General features: G+C 36.0%; 2 protein-coding genes across 8 annotated transcripts; one reads left to right on the top strand and one right to left on the bottom strand.

Moving 5' to 3' along the window:
- Nucleotides 1-1183: 1183 nt before the first annotated feature.
- Nucleotides 1184-8842, top strand: LOC114726393 (B3 domain-containing transcription repressor VAL1). Of its 7 annotated transcripts, XM_028912981.1 has the most exons (15): nt 1184-1689; nt 1899-2051; nt 2776-2814; nt 3277-3358; nt 3452-3583; nt 4261-4919; nt 5022-5118; nt 5279-5453; nt 5924-6000; nt 6106-6271; nt 6347-6531; nt 6681-6730; nt 7153-7266; nt 7357-7418; nt 7941-8842. In XM_028912981.1, exons 2-15 carry the CDS (start codon nt 1939-1941, stop codon nt 8621-8623), a joined length of 2634 nt encoding a protein of 877 aa, XP_028768814.1. In that variant the 5' UTR covers nt 1184-1689; nt 1899-1938; the 3' UTR covers nt 8624-8842. The 7 variants fall into 7 exon arrangements, with proteins under 7 accessions (XP_028768814.1, XP_028768809.1, XP_028768815.1 ...); XM_028912976.1 differs by having other exon boundaries at nt 6106-6531; XM_028912982.1 differs by having other exon boundaries at nt 6106-6531; nt 8028-8842.
- Nucleotides 8843-11820: 2978 nt separating this feature from the next.
- Nucleotides 11821-13722, bottom strand: LOC114726429 (isoleucine N-monooxygenase 2-like). Its single transcript, XM_028913025.1, has 3 exons — nt 13098-13722; nt 12576-12912; nt 11821-12454 (listed from the first exon to the last, which is right to left on the bottom strand). The coding sequence occupies exons 1-3, from the start codon at nt 13673-13675 to the stop codon at nt 11825-11827; spliced, it is 1545 nt and encodes a 514-aa protein (XP_028768858.1). The 5' UTR covers nt 13676-13722; the 3' UTR covers nt 11821-11824.
- Between the last annotated feature and the right edge of the window lie 2061 nt (nt 13723-15783).

A 15783-nucleotide genomic window follows, 5' to 3' on the forward strand; every position in this document is an offset into this window, starting at 1 on the left:
AACATAATTAAGCAAATATTGAAAACGACGGGAAAACGCAATTATATTTTCTTAATGATCTGTTTATGATTTGTTCAAATTAATTAATTAATCAGTTGGCCAGTAGGTGATGATCAAGGAGGAGGCTTTCTCCTAAGAGTTTAGTTTCCTTTCTCTAATTATTTAAATATTATATTCGCTGCATGCATGAGATGATGAAATCTCTTATTGATATTGAAATCAATTTACAATATATAGTCCACGATACATTTAATTTTGTTTATTCGGAGTCCCAAATGAAAATCCACACGACAGAAATTAAAGTCATTGATTTAGTTTCACACACAATATTTTATCCCCATAGGCCACACACATACGTTATAGTAAAACAAAATCAAGCAATGTAAAATTAATATCTACAAAGGAAAAATTATATATCAGCTGGTGTTAATTCTAATGGAAAAAATTTTGCCCGCTTAAGTATGAAATCTCGAACTTTAGACTGTAATGCAAAAAATGTATTTGAAAGAGAACCGGATAGCCATAAAAAATAAAAATAATATTCGATTTTTTAAACTACTTATGCTTCAATATGAAAAATTTAAAAATACGGGATCGTATTTCTAAATTATTATACAAATGATAACATTAGATACTAATTATTAACTTAACATTATTAAAAAATGTGGCTTCAAGAGTATTTGGTAAAAATTGAACGAAAAATTATTTTTTCCCAACTCAAAGAAAAAAAAGAAAGATGATCTTTTTGGTAGCAAATATCCGAATGATTATATTTTCATCCACACAACTTAAATTTGTGATTTTGTTTAGCTAATATGTTGGATTTCATAGACCCTCGATTCAACCGTAAGTAATTAAAAAAATTCGACGATATGATTTAGTATGAAATATAAAGTGATGAGAAGCATGTCATTTTTATCTACGGATTTTCTTAGTTAAACAAAAATGATATTCTAAAAATAATTTATAAGTTTGTTAATCCGAAGGATCTAAACTTATTCAAAATAATTATTTTTTTTAAATTTTTTTTAAGCATTGTGAATAAATTTTTTTTTAAAGTACATAATTTTTTGCTATGGGTGGCGAGGGGGAGTCAAGTGCATTAACTATTAAACGTTACAGAAAGTCTTCACTCGGGGAAAAAAAAAAAACGTTGCAGAAAGTCAGAAACGGAGCGAATGGCTTTCCCGGGAAAAGCTCATAGTTACTTTCTGTTGCGCCCACAATAATCATAATTCCATCTTAGTCCTGAGCTTTCTGCAATTACAAACCCGCGGGTGAGGGTATCATAGTCTCTGCAAAGTAAAACAGAGTAAAAAGAGGGGACGACTTGTTAAGGCTAAGCGGTGGTGTGTCTTCAAGTGTCGTGCATGCATTTTATGCATCTGTTGCTTTGCATGCACTATCCCCCCAATCTCTCTCTCTCTCTCTCTCTCTCTCTCTCTCTATCTAAGCCCATACACGCTTACGCTTTCTCTCTCTTCCTCTCTCACACCCTCTCACATAATAACCCAGATGGCCGTTACGTTCGTGGCTTCTCTGATATATGGCTGCGTTTCTTCTTTGACTTTGATTGACTCTGTTCTTTGCCTGTGCTGGTAGCCAAATTTCGGCTTTTAGGGGTTTGGTTTCAGAGATTTGCGTGGGTAAGGAGGGTAGGAAGTTGGGATCCTTCTATGTTCTGTTCAGGTGAATGAGTTGCTCCTAGGTTCATTTTGCATATTCCCCTTGTCGGGGAGAAGGTTGTTTTCGTATTATTGCTCTTATCCCTCTGTTATTCGCACTGCAAATCGTAAAAAGCGTGCATGAATCTGTGTGACGATGGTTTTAACTTATAGTGTTATCCTTGTCTCTCAAAGGGGTTTTAGGGATTTGATTCTGTTATGTGTGATTTACAGAGATATTTTGTAGTTCAGAGAGTGATTGGTTTTCAAATTTATGGGGTCCGAGGTTTGTGTCGGTGTTTCTGGTGGGTCGGCCACTGCTCATGAGTGGAAGAAGGGGTGGACTCTTTCATCTGGTGGATTCGCCCAATTTTGTAATAACTGCGGGTAAATTCTTTTTCCCTACTCTTGGGTTTTGATTCCAATTTATTTGTTCTTATTGGGGTTATTCCTTGATTTCTTGATGTGAGGGTAGTTTGGGATTGACTCGTGAGTTTACTGCATCTTTTTAGATATCAGGGATTTGACACTGCCTTTTGCCTGAGCTCAAGTAGGATTAAATTTTTTTTTTTTTTTAAAATCAAATCTTCTGCAATTTTGACTTATGCTGGTAACTCTAATGTGATGGACTTTGATCGCATTGTAGTCTAGGGATGTATAACTATTATATAATAATAGTGGCCGTACTATTTTAAATGAAGAATCCAACGCTTTGATGTTGGTTAAATTTTTTTTTTTGTTAATTTTCTTCTTCTTTTTCCTTTTGTATTTTATACGTGTAAATAAAATTTATAAATTAATAACATGGAACTATGAAAGGGTCTTAAATAGAGAAGTCTAATAACCTTTTGTAGTTCTTTGTCAGCCTGTATATCTTAGTTTCTAAAATATTTTGAATTTGCTGGTTTATTTTTAGCTGCCAGCTTGGAAATACAGCATGAGGGTCAATGCATCTAATCTGAGCAATATCTCTGAATATTGAACTAGGAAGTGTGTTCTGTCATACAGATATCATAATATAACTGTTCTAAATTGTTGGCAGAAACTTTTTTTTTTTGGTTGTTATTTCATATCATATATTTTGTTGACCAATTTGTTTCTGTGGTGATAGAATTTCGACCGAGTGCAAGCTTGACACCCTTGATTCCATGTAAGTGCAGCTAACTGATTTATGCATTTCCATGATGAGTGACATCAGATCTTTCACTTTGATGTACCGCTTAAGACTATGTGGCACAGACTTTATATTTGTGTATTACTTGGCTGAACACATGGCGGTTCTTCTTAATACCCCTTTCTTTTTGGTATCCTCAATTTGATTTGATTCTTGTCGCTGGTATCACTTCTTAATTCAACCGGGCTGCCATAAAATCTGCTGGTGGTAGATTGTAAAACTAAGGTTTCCAAATAGTAGTATTGTAGTTATCAACAAGTAGGATCCGCTGCATATTTTACTTCAAGTTTTGAAATCATCAATATCACATGTACTACCATTCTTCATTCTTTTATATGTTGTGTGAATCTTGACATTGTTTGGGTTTTAATAATTTTCTACTTGATTTTGGTATTTCTCCTGTGGACCATCTATGATGTACCACTCTTTTTACTTTAGATCTGCCTATGAGGCATCCATTTTCTGTAGTAAATTCCATCGTGAACAAACTGGTTGGAGGGACTGCAGCTTTTGTAACAAGGTAAGCTGATAATTTCTTTAATTTATTTTTAACGATTGTTTATCAATCTTATTTCTTTAAAATTCTATTCCAGCCTTCCCTTACTCTTCTTAGATATCAAATCTATTTGACCTGGTTTGGCAGCCTATCCACAGTGGATGCATAGTATCTAGGTATTTGTTCGACTACCTTGACTTTGGAGGTATAGGTTGCATCAGTTGTGTAAAGGCTTCTCGTTCGCATTTGGTATGTTCTCTACAGACAATTTTCATGTATAATGATTTCTTGATCTAAAGTTTGTGCTGGCATTGGTGTTGAATGGTCTTTTATGTCAAGTTTATTTTGTTTGTAATTGTTGCTCAACCATGCTTCTAGTTCCTCTTAGGCTGGAGAGCCTCCAGGACAAGGTTGTTGGTCAACCAACCACTTTTGATATTCATATTGACCAAGTTCACTGTTTAAAATTGTTGCGATCACTTGCAGATTTTATGTATTTATAATAGCTAATTGTATCCATAGTGTTAAAATGTGTACCAGCAATTTCAGTATTGGGGGTTTTCTTTATGAATTCACACATTTCTACCACCAAACTTAACTTGCCATAGTAGAGTGGTGATGCTTGTCTGTACTTATGATTACTTGAAGGGCCTCATGCTTCTGCCATACTGTTATTTTCCAATAATATTAAGCCTTTTCCCTTTCTCTTTATTATTTTGTTGTTGTTGTTGTTGTGGCTTCCGAATTGGTTCGTTTAATGATTCTGTTCCAGAGACCCTGTTCTGCCGATATTTTACCATCCACTTTATGTGGTGTAAGATGTTGTAAGACTGCACGCTTTGTATTATGTTGTTTGACTATCTAACATAGCAAGTTCACAGGCTTCTGTTATTCATTTGTTCATTCATTCATTTATGCATTTGCAGAACACAAAAGAACCTAAAGGTGCTGTTACACCGACCACAACAAATGCAAGTGATTGTCGTCCTCATCACATTGATGGGAAACTGTTGGTGGATAATGTTGATGAAGGAAAACTTATGCAGTTCTGCAGAATTGTTGAAGCTAGTGAGACTAATGGTTTGCATCAGCCTCAAAGAGATAAAATGATTTCATCTAGTGGGTTGAAGAGCCAAGATATTAAGTGTCTAACAAGGGATATGGATTCAGGATTTTCAAATATGCTTACAACATCGATTCGGTCACTAAAATTTCCTTTATTAGAAAATAATAGACCAACATGGGAGATTAAAAATATGCTTGAACCGCCTGCACAACCATCTTTGAGTATGTCCCTGGGAATTCCATCAGGAAACTTTGCCCTTGCTTCTGCTAGAGAAATTGCAGAAGAAAAGCTTGAGGGCAAACCTTCTTCTCTGTTTCATCAAGGACAGAGATCTCCCCCTGTATTTGCTAAACCATCAAAGACTGGCCTTACCATGAACATAGAAACAAATAAAGGAATGAATTCTATTTCTCAGGCCCATCTTGCCCGGCCACCTGTTGAAGGAAGGGGCAAGAGCCAGCTACTTCCTCGGTACTGGCCTAGGATTACTGATGAAGAGCTGGAGCAATTGTCTGGAAAGTATCCTTTTGATTTTTTTTTTCCTTTTGGGCCTTTTGCACTTCTGCAGACTTCTGTTAATTTCAGATCATAGATCAATAGTTACCCTCAACGTTATCAAAGTTTGAAATCCACTGTGGTGCCATTATTTGAGAAGGTGCTGAGTGCCAGTGATGCAGGTCGAATTGGTCGCCTTGTTCTTCCAAAAGCTTGTGCTGAAGTAATTCTTGGATTTTATTTTCTTTGACACCTTATTTTCCTCGTTTGCTTTATTTTTTTGCTTATCTATTTCGAACCATATATTTTCTTTTACAGCAAACTACTTTTTACCGTCCAATTTCAATTTCAATGCGCCTAACAACCTAGCATATGAATTGCAGGCTTTTTTCCCTCCTATTTCACAATCAGAAGGTCTTCCTTTGGAAATGCAAGATGTGAAGGGGAATGAATGGACGTTTCAATTCAGATTTTGGCCTAATAACAACAGTAGGATGTACGTGTTGGAGGGTGTGACCCCTTGCATACAGTCAATGCAATTGATTGCGGGTGATACTGGTATACATCAATTTACAGAAGAAATTGGCGCCACTTATTGCATTGCCAGTTTTCAGCTTTTGCTGATGATAATATTTTTATACTGATTTATTTCAAGACTATTAAAAATCAATGCATGTTTATGGCCATAAATCCTTTTATAGTGTCTTTTGTTGTAGCCAGCCCTAATATGATCCATTAATTGCATCTTGATGTATTTTCTGATTATATATTTTTACTGCCCGTATTTATTTGTAATTCTTGCAGTCACTTAGACTTTTGGCCTTTTAAAACATCATTTAGAACATTAACTTCTGATATTTTAATCTATTGAGGACCAATGGAAGAATCATGCCCTTATGTAATTGATCATACATGCAGTTATTAAACTGTTGGCAAAGATGGAGCGCCAATCTTGTCTTGTGAATCTGAAGTTACTTGTTAATTTTTGTGATCCTTCACTTACTTTTTTTTTTTTTTTAAAATCGAAGTGACATTTAGCAGGATAGATCCTGGGGGCAGACTTATTATGGGTTTCAGAAAGACATCAAATGCTCTAGAAAGTCAGGTTGTGAAATAGAGATTCCCACTTTATTATATACTGGCACTTCTTGATAAAATGGATCTGTAGTTTTCTGAGCCATTGTTGAATTTGAGAAACTATTTTAAACAGGATGTGTCTACATCTGCGCATTCTAATGGGATTACAGCAAAGGAAACAGCCATTTCTGGTGCAAGGGAGAGCCTGCCGTCAGGAAGTAGTTATTCTGATCTTCTTCAGTCTGTGGAAGGGAACAGCGAGCCTCACTTAAATAGACAATCAGAACACCTGCATTTAGGTAACAGGGTAGCTGATTTTCCTCAAACGGAAATTTCTGGCCAGATGATGAAAAATGATTCCCTGCAGCAATCAGTTTCAGTTTCAGATAGGAAAAGGACTCGGAACATTGGGCCTAAAAATAAGAGGTTGCGCATTAATTGTGAAGATGCTTTGGAGTTGAGACTAACGTGGGAGGAAGCACAAGACTTACTCCGTCCACCACCCAGTGTTCAGCCAATCATTGTTACAATTGAGGACCACATTTTTGAGGAGTACAATGTATGTGTGTCACTGTCAAATTAATATATGCTTTTAATTAGCAAGTTTGTTTTATTAAGTTGAATGTGAGCTGATATAGTCTCAAGATAATGTTTAAATTCCCACATGACTTTGCTAATATGTGTGGTCCCTCTCCTTCATTTCATTAGGAACCCCCAGTTTTTGGGAAGAGAACTATATTCAGTGCCTGCCCGTCTGGGTAAGATTATATTTACTTTTTATAATTGTATTTTTAGCACTATATTCAAAAACACTAGGATATCTTGAGTGAATACTAGGATTTCTTGATGGTGTTTGTCACTTAGACTTGCCTTCAACAGAAACAATAATTTGTTATTTTTCAGGGCCCATGTCCGTTATGCATTGTTGCTTTAGGTTCTCTGCTGTTAAATTCATTAATCACAACCAGTTTGTTAGTCGTAAAACCTTTTTGTACTGTAGAGACCTTTTCGGCTGCAGTCAGACTGCTGACAATATGTCTTATGGAATGCGTTTCCTTTCCTGTCTCCTCTTTTAATGTTAAGGCCATGGGATGGGAGTTATAATATTTTTTCCTACTTAAATGTTATATAAACCTTTGTACGCTACCTGTGCCTGAATGTTTTCAACTCTTTCATTTAGGGGACAGGAACAATGGGCTTCATGTGATGATTGCTCTAAATGGCGAAAATTGCCTGTAGACGTTCTTCTACCACCTAAGTGGACTTGTTCTGAAAATGTCTGGGATCCAACCAGGTGTATTATTGTTTCTTTTCTAGAGTTTTTCTTGATATGAGACGTTGATCATATAATGAGGCTATTACTGACGTGAGAAATATTCTTTAGATCTTCATGTTCTGCACCAGAGGAGCTAGGACCTAAGGAAGATCTTTCGAAATCCAGCAAAGGTATGATCATGGTATCTGTTCGTCACTCTACCTTTTCACCTGTTATGTTTGGGACAGGCTTTGAGCAGGCCAAGTGACTGAATGCATCTATGAAAGATCTTCATAATCGTAAAAATATTGAGATGTGTTTTTCTTAATGATGTAATTATTGATATAATGCTTGTCAAATTCTTCTCTGCCTGCCCATGCTTAAATTCTGAGAGTTTGTTGTTGTCTATGGTACATGGGCATTAAGTGCCTTCCATAGTTTTATACGTATTGCAAGTTTGGAAGTGGTAAATCAAAATATATTTTCTTTTTTCCTTTTTTCCCAAAATTTTATGACTTTTGGGGCAGAAATCTTCGTTAACGTTACAGTGTAACTTTCACAATGAGCAGAAATCTTCGTTAACGTTACAGTGTAACTTTCACGATGAGTCATCCAATGCGGTTATCACGATTTCTTTCCAATGTTCCTGTTAATTGGATTTCTTTCACGATGAGTCATCCTGAATTTTTCTGTCTACCCTGAATTTTTGCCAGACTTTAAAAGGCGAAGATTTACAGAAAATAATAAGTCAACTGGAGAATTTGAACCTTCAGGCCTTGATGCTCTTGCTAATGTGGCAGTGTTGGGAGATGGTCACGGGGATCCTTCTGAGTCATCAGCTGGGCCCACCACCAAACATCCTAGACATCGTCCTGGCTGCACCTGCATTGTCTGCATTCAGCCACCAAGTGGAAAGGGAAGACATCCTGCCGACTGTACTTGCAATGTGTGCATGACTGTGAAAAGGAGGTTCAAAACCCTTATGCTGCGTAAGAAGAAACGCCAATCGGAACGCGAAGCAGATGTTAGCCACCAGATGGATCATAGCGAAGCGTCAGATATGAATGGAGGATCTAGGGGAGACACAAGTCATGTGGAGAAAGAAGGGAGCATGAGTAGAAGACAGCTTGAGGTGGGTGAATGCAGTGCCGTGCAGATAGATCTGAATAGCCATCCTGATCGCGATGACATGCAAGTTGATGCACCAAGCATGAATGGTCATGTTGGAGCTCCAAACTGTCATCCACTACAGGCATATATGGATCAAAATGGCCCTAATGGAGGTCAGGAGTGCTTCTCTAATGGGGGATGCTTTGGACCGGTTATCTTGGAGAAGGAAGGGACAGATGATAAGGTATATTATGATGCCAATTCAAGTCAGACCAATCCTCCTTGATTATCTTCTTATCATATTTTTTTTTCCATATATAAAATTATAAATAGTTTGCTTTTGATAATATTGTCCATATGGAGATGGGTTTACACATTACCTTCTCTTGTGTATATTCGTTTCTCGTTTCTCATCTGAATGATAGGAAATATTTTACTTTGTCCAAGTCTAACTCTTTGACGCTTGTTATTATTATCATTATTATTTTTGGTGAGAGCGTACAAACTGGATAACCTTTATAACGCTTCACGTTATAAGGTCAAACGATAATGAGACGCAAGAAAAGGACAATAATCCAGGGAGAGGTAAGCTTCAGACCTGTATTCGTGCGTATGAGTCAATTATATTCCATGACAGCTTAAATGGTCTCTTGTAATGTACAGAACTTCGGTATGTATTTCGAAACACAAAGAAGGCTTCGTTAGTTTAAAGAGCAAACTAGTTTATCTATGAAAGCCGAAGACAATTTTAGCTTGGAAAGATTACAATCAAGTCCTAAGAAAAAAATAATAATTATTAAATAACCCTAATAACAACCTAAACAACGTATAATGACAAATTTTAGAGTAGAAAATGACAATCTTTGGAACTTATTTTGTAATTATTTTTTTTATTGGGATCTTATTATAATTCTTCCTTTTAACTTTTGACTTGTTTATATGATAATAAAATAACAACTTTTAACTGCTGGCATGATCATTTTATTTTCTGACTTCACTTGAAAGGGCAAAACGATGAGGTGAAACGATCATCGATTCAATTTACTCCCCTCTCCATGGCCGTGTCCATTTGCGACTTCCAAAGTGGGCAATAAATCAATGAGACGATCTAATAGCAGCCAAGAAAAAAAGAATTACCTTTTCCTGGAGGGAAAATATTATTTTAGGTCAATATAATTTTTAGTCCCTCAAATTTAGACTCATTTTGGTTTTGGTCTTTAGAATTTCAAATATGTGGCTTTGGTCCTTAGAATTTATTATGTTACAAAACATTAGTTCCTTGCCGTTAAATTTTGCTAAGCTAGCACAAGCAGTATTAGTTTGAATGATGTGGCTTCTGACTTAACAATATGAACTAATTAGGTGGCATGATTAGCTGGACATGTAATTAGGAGAAGTTTAAAAAAAAAAAAAAAAAGTCAGGTCTTTTTAAAATGCAGCACGAGAACGCAGAAGAAAACAAATCAAAGGGGGAAAACGCTTGGTGAAGAGGACGACGTGGCCGTCTCTAAAAAAGCGACATTTCTGGTAGCCATGGATCGAAGAACTTGAACCGAGCATTTTTGTTTGCCACATCGAATAGTCATTAATTAGGGAAGGTTGGAAATACATTTTTTATTGGTTATGTAGTTCACAAACATTTGCATGTGGCCACCTGGGATACTTGTTACTAAGACAGTATTAAAGGAGTTGCTATGAGCATCATTTTAAGGATTGGAGGTAGTAGTATAGGTGTGGTCAGAAACCTGAAAAGCATCATTTTATGTGTTTACACACACACACTCTGTGGTGGGTATCGTCGTCTCTTTGTAGGTTACCACTGGTAATCTTTCTTTCTCATACATTTCACTGTGTGGTAAAAAACCCATTTGCATAAAAAGCAAAATACCTAGGATTTCTTCTTCCCCATTTACATCTCACTCCTCAATCTCTCTCAGTAATGGCGACATGGAGTGAGTGAGTTAGCTTCTTTGTTTCTAGAGAACATTCCCTAATTTCAAACTTTTAAATAATGCTATCTTTACTATCTGATTCCTCTCTCTCTTTCTCCCTACTCCTGTAACCTAGTCAAAATTTCAATTCCACAATTCAAGCACAAAACAGAGCACAATGCAAACAAAGCAAAGAAACCACAGTTGTCGGAAAATGCTGCTTTTTCGGCAACAACCACGTCATAAGATGGGGGTCCTCTTCACCTAGTGGCTTTACCTTATCATTTGTTCTCTTCTGTGTCATTTTTTGCTTCTTTCTTTCCAATGTGTCCTGTGTTGGATTTTAAACAAAGCTGGCTCTTTTTTTTAAACGCATGTTCAGCTCATCATGCCCCTTAATCAACTCATGTTGCTAAGTAACAAGCCACATCATCCAAATTAACACCGTTTGCGCCAGCTAAGCAAAACTTAATGGCTAAGGACTAATATTTTTTAACAGAGTAAATTTCAAAGACTAAAACCACATGATTGAAATTTCAGGGATCAAAATTAAAATGGGCCTAAATTCAAGAGACCAAAAATTATATTAATCCTGTTATTATGGTTAAAGTTCATTGTCACCTTTTAGTACGCTTGCTTGCCTTGTGTTTTGCAACTGTGAATTGTCTGTGCTCATTAATTAGTCTGTCCCAAAGATCCCTCTCAATAGTATTTTTTTCATACACATCGCCCCAAGGATCGAACCCAAGATATGATGTTTAAGGTATTCAAGTCTCTTCTACTTGGACCAACACTTGATGGTAAAATAAATTAGTTTTATTGCAAGTTACTCTTAACCTTCCTCCACTTGTATGGTTTGGCTGAAACTGGGTCCTTGTTTGGTTGGATCCAGTTTTGCTGTTCATCATTTTGATGAATATCTTAAATTCATCAAATCTGAACTGTATATATCTCATTTGGATAGTTTGGATTTAATTTCTTTTTTATTTTTATTTGTTCAAGATAACTATTTTAATATATATAATCCAAAATAAAGATAATCTCTTAATTATTCCTCCAGTCCTAAATATAAGATCCCTTTTGTAGTGCAAATTGTACTACAAAATGGGTCTTATATTTGTAGTGCAAATTGTACTAAAAATGGATATTATATTTAGAACCGAGGACATCATTTTTTCAACAAATAATTTTTTCTATTTAAAAATAATTAATTATAGACTTTAAATTTGAACTGTTTAAATCAAATATAAATAGTCTAGATTTGATGAGTGTAGAGTACTTATCAAATAGATGAATACTGAAAGTGGGTCCTTGTTTGGCTTGGGCGCCTGGTATTCACCCAAAAAAGAAAAGCGATGTGATATTGTAGCACCCTGGGGAATGCAAGTCTACAAATCAAATGTACGAAGGTTGCGCATAGAGTACAAAGGATTGGAATCAAATACATAAAATATTCTGGTCATTATGTCAACAGGAACACATAAGAGAATACCTAAAATATTATTCTTCTGATTATTTGATGGGCTTATGTATTAATATATATTAGCTTGGCTAAATTAACCCAAGAGATAAACCTCATTAGGCAACCTTGGTTTTGCAACGACCACCAGTGGCTGAGCGATGAAGGGGTCTGTCTCGGACTGAACCAGTTCAACTGGTTGGTGAGGTGGAGCACTCCAAGTGAATCCATGGATCAACCTAGCAAGCAACATCACAGAGAGAGTGGTCCCAAGCACCATTCCTGGACACCCACGTTTGCCCGTAGTGAAGGTTATGAACCGCAAATCCGTTTCTGACAAGAACACTTCTGAACCATCGTTCGTGAGGTGTCGTTCTGGTTTGAACTTAAGAGGATCCTCCCAAACCTTGGGGTTTCGCCCTAGCTCCTGTCTGCTCAGTATCACGTGGCTGCCTTTTGGGATGAAGTAGTTGGAAACCACCGTGTCACGCATAGCCACATGAGGGACGTTGAATGCAGCAATAGGATGAAGGCGAAAGGCTTCTCTTAGGCAGGCTTTGATGTAGTTGAGTTTTGGTATGTCCGATTCTTGAACAAGCCTGTCCTTACCCACTACTCGGTCCAATTCCTCAGTGGCTTTTCGAAGAAGTTGTGGCTGGTTCATCATCTCTGCGAGTGCCCATTCTACGGCGTTCGATGGATTGTCCACTGTTGCAAACATAAGTTCCTGCAAAATAAATAAAGTTCCGATTCGTTTTTGTTATTGCTTTAATCGAGTTCCATAAATTTCTCCTTCTTCAAAAGCATTAAAAAATTGAAGTATATATGAAGTGGACAAGAGCATTAACTGGAATTTGTGCTTTGATTTCCTCCATGGATAATAGGGGGTTATTATGAGCGTCCTTGAGAGAAATCATAACGTCAAGCAGGTCCTCAGATTCTGTCTTGGCGCCATCCTTCCACTGTTTGATTCTTGCTTCGATGATGGGATCATGATACTTGTTCACTATCCTCACGGCATTCTTCAACACTCTCTTGTGCCCATCCAAGTCGAGTCCCCTCAAGCATGGCACAAAGTCAGAAACGCAGAAGGCATATAAGTATTTGAGCATTACGAAGAGTGCACCCACATGCTCTATTTCCTCCAACCCTGGCCCTCCATCCTGGCCACCCTCTCCGAAATACCTGTTACAGAAATATAACACAGATTATTAAAGGAATGCATGTTGGACTATAGTTTTTAAAAACTACCTCTTTTATTTTTCAACCACGCTACAGGTTCTCATGAAGCAATAGTCTACTAGATTGAAGTCGTTTAATATTTTTAAGTTATTATTATTATTATTTACACTAATATGCATACGAGTTACCTTTGATTGAAGATTATTTTCCTGATGACATTCCCGCAGAAATGCTGAGCAGCAATCCTCACATTCACAAGGCCTCCTTCATTGTTATTCTGACTCGCGTAAACGTAGCGCACGAGGTTATCAGCCTCCTCCATTCTCTTGTCATGAAGCCACCTATGCCTGGCCCCAGAAAGCAAGTCCTTCACTATCATCTTCTTCATCTTCTTCCATTGATCTCCATATGGCACGATGACTGCAGTTAAATAGCCACGTGAGAGGAGATGAGTGGACATGCTGATAGGCCTTGAAGCGAAAATATCGTCTTGTTTCTTCAAGAACTCGCAGGCTATAATAGGGTCGATCACTGGAATCACATGGACATTTCCCAGCTTGATACATGCAATCTCAGTGTTTAAGTTTCTCATAAGCTGGTGTATCCATTTGGACGCAGACTTGCTTGAAAGCAGTTCTGGTAAATTACCAATAATAGGCCATGGTTGGGGACCTGGAGGGAGTCTGTGTTTGCGGAGCAATGCAGGGGTAGAGCGAGGGTATTTTAGGGTTTTGATGAGTCTGAAGAGAGCAATTATGAAGATCATGGCATAAGACCAAAATGGTGAGATGAAGGAGAAGAAAGCTGTGGACTCCATGGGGCTTCAATACACTTTGTAGAACTTGGCAATGGTCGTGTTGATATGCTTTGGTCCCTTTGGCCCCTATTTATAATGGTTCGTTGCCACGTACCCAATTTTTTATTTTCTATATTTGAAAAGTGAACACACACACACACACAATCTTTGCGTAACTCTCTCGCCCTCTTTAATATGAATATATATATATGTGTGTGTGTGTGTGTGTGTGTGTAAATGAACATAATTAATTAAGCAGTGGCGGAGGCACGTTTGAATATAGCTTTTTTCTGCTTTAATTTTTTTAATGAGCATTCACTATTGAGGCGGCTGATCCCATGCATAGTTATTCCCTGAGTGACAAAACTGCACGTGACAGAAACTTTCTCATGTCATTTTATTTGTAATCTCTTTTTATTATTGTGTGGGCTCTGCAAATGATAGGAGATGATAAATTTACTGTCTCTATTTATTTGTGTGTGTGTGTGTATGGCTATGTAGAATTCATAAATATTTAATGCAAAAAATACTAATAGCAGATTAAGTACTAAATCATTCACCACAAGTAGTACTAATTATTCAATTGTTCGGATTAATTTGAAATGTTTATTTTAATACTTTCTTGTTCAGATTATTTATTAAGTTTGATTCTAGCTCTGCCACTGAACACATATAAGTGAGAATCGGTTTCGGTGCTCATCATTGATGCTCATCAATATAGTGAAATCTACACCATTCAAATATAGTTCTAATGGTCTAAATTTAAAATTTTCAACTAATAATTTTTTTTGAAAAACTTATAGCTAAGAAATTATATTTATTTGGATTATGTATCTATTAAAGAAAAATATTTTTTCAGAAAACAACAATTTAAAAATTTAAATTTTGCCGTCTATAATAAATTTAAGTGATTGGGATTTGATGAGCATTATGATACTTATCATTGCAATGAGTATCGAAATTGGTTTCATTAAGTGCTTATCATGTGCTTGATGAGGTCCTATGTTTATTTTCTTCTCCGAACCCTTTGCATGGTAAGACTTTTATTTGATGTTGATTTGGATAAATAAAATTGATGATGTCGTGTTTTTACATTGATGACGTAATATTCTGATTTCCTCTTATATGTCTTTTCTTATAGGTCCACGCATACTTAATTTAGTTTGTTATATCAATTTTATTATAGGCACAAATATATTTTGTTTACTGATTTTCTTTGAAAAAATTTATTTTATATCTATATTAGATTTTCTTTTTCAATTGTATCAAATTGTAAGCTCTTTTTTTTTTTTATTAATGCACAAGAGGACAAGATAATACTACCTCCAATTCTTAATATGTAAGAGTTAGATGATTAATTTGAATAGATTAAAAAAATTAGTTAAGTTAATTATTTGTAATAAACTCTTGTTAATTATGTGTATTAGTTAGAATTACCATTTGATAAAATATTTAATGATGACTTTAGAAAAAAAAAGTAAATATGAGAGACGAAGTAAATTGAGATTTTATATTTATAACTAAACTGAATACCAAATTAGTTCTTATATTAAAAATTAGAGGTAGTAGTTTATAGAACATCAATCAGGTTGCCCCCCACGTACTCAAACATACAAGAGTTAATACTATTTTTCACGTTTTACATATTTCTCGGGAGGATATGCGATTCATGTACAGAGAAACGCGTAGAGTTTGACTAGTCATATCCATGAAGGATATCGATATGCTTAACGACCAAATTACTAAAATTAGTAAATGCTTACTTAGAGAAGTATGTGTGCGTGTATACACGCACACACACGAGAAAGAACTGTCTTATTTTTCTTAAATATCCTTAAATATGTTAATATATTAAAAGTGCGTTATTTGTAGGTATAATCTAACATATTAAAAATATCATCGCCGTGATGTTAAGTATGAAGTGACCGAAAATAAAGACTGTAAATGTGAGTGAGGAAATAAATCACAATAATAATTGACTAGGGAGAGTTATCATCAGTATTTTTTTTTTTTTTTAACTTCTGGATGCAACGCCCAATGAACTTGACCACCGTCTACATCTGAAACGAACTTTAACC

The sequence above is a fragment of the Neltuma alba genome, unplaced genomic scaffold, assembly GCF_004799145.2.
Source record: "Neltuma alba isolate B1F8T4 unplaced genomic scaffold, ASM479914v2 tig00012377_pilon, whole genome shotgun sequence".
Classification (NCBI taxonomy): Eukaryota; Viridiplantae; Streptophyta; class Magnoliopsida; order Fabales; family Fabaceae; genus Neltuma; species Neltuma alba.

Excerpts from the sequence above, each read along its gene's own strand:
- LOC114726393 (XM_028912976.1), top strand. The coding sequence starts at position 1,939 with ATGGGGTCCGAGGTTTGTGTCGGTGTTTCTGGTGGGTCGGCCACTGCT. Across the intron at positions 3,584-4,260 it reads AGGCTTCTCGTTCGCATTTG|AACACAAAAGAACCTAAAGG; the intron begins GTATGTTCTCTA and ends ATGCATTTGCAG. Across the intron at positions 4,920-5,021 it reads CTGGAGCAATTGTCTGGAAA|TTTGAAATCCACTGTGGTGC; the intron begins GTATCCTTTTGA and ends ACGTTATCAAAG.
- LOC114726429 (XM_028913025.1), bottom strand. The coding sequence starts at position 13,675 with ATGATCTTCATAATTGCTCTCTTCAGACTCATCAAAACCCTAAAATAC. Across the intron at positions 12,913-13,097 it reads AAAATAATCTTCAATCAAAG|GTATTTCGGAGAGGGTGGCC; the intron begins GTAACTCGTATG and ends TTTCTGTAACAG. Across the intron at positions 12,455-12,575 it reads AAATCAAAGCACAAATTCCA|GAACTTATGTTTGCAACAGT; the intron begins GTTAATGCTCTT and ends TTTATTTTGCAG.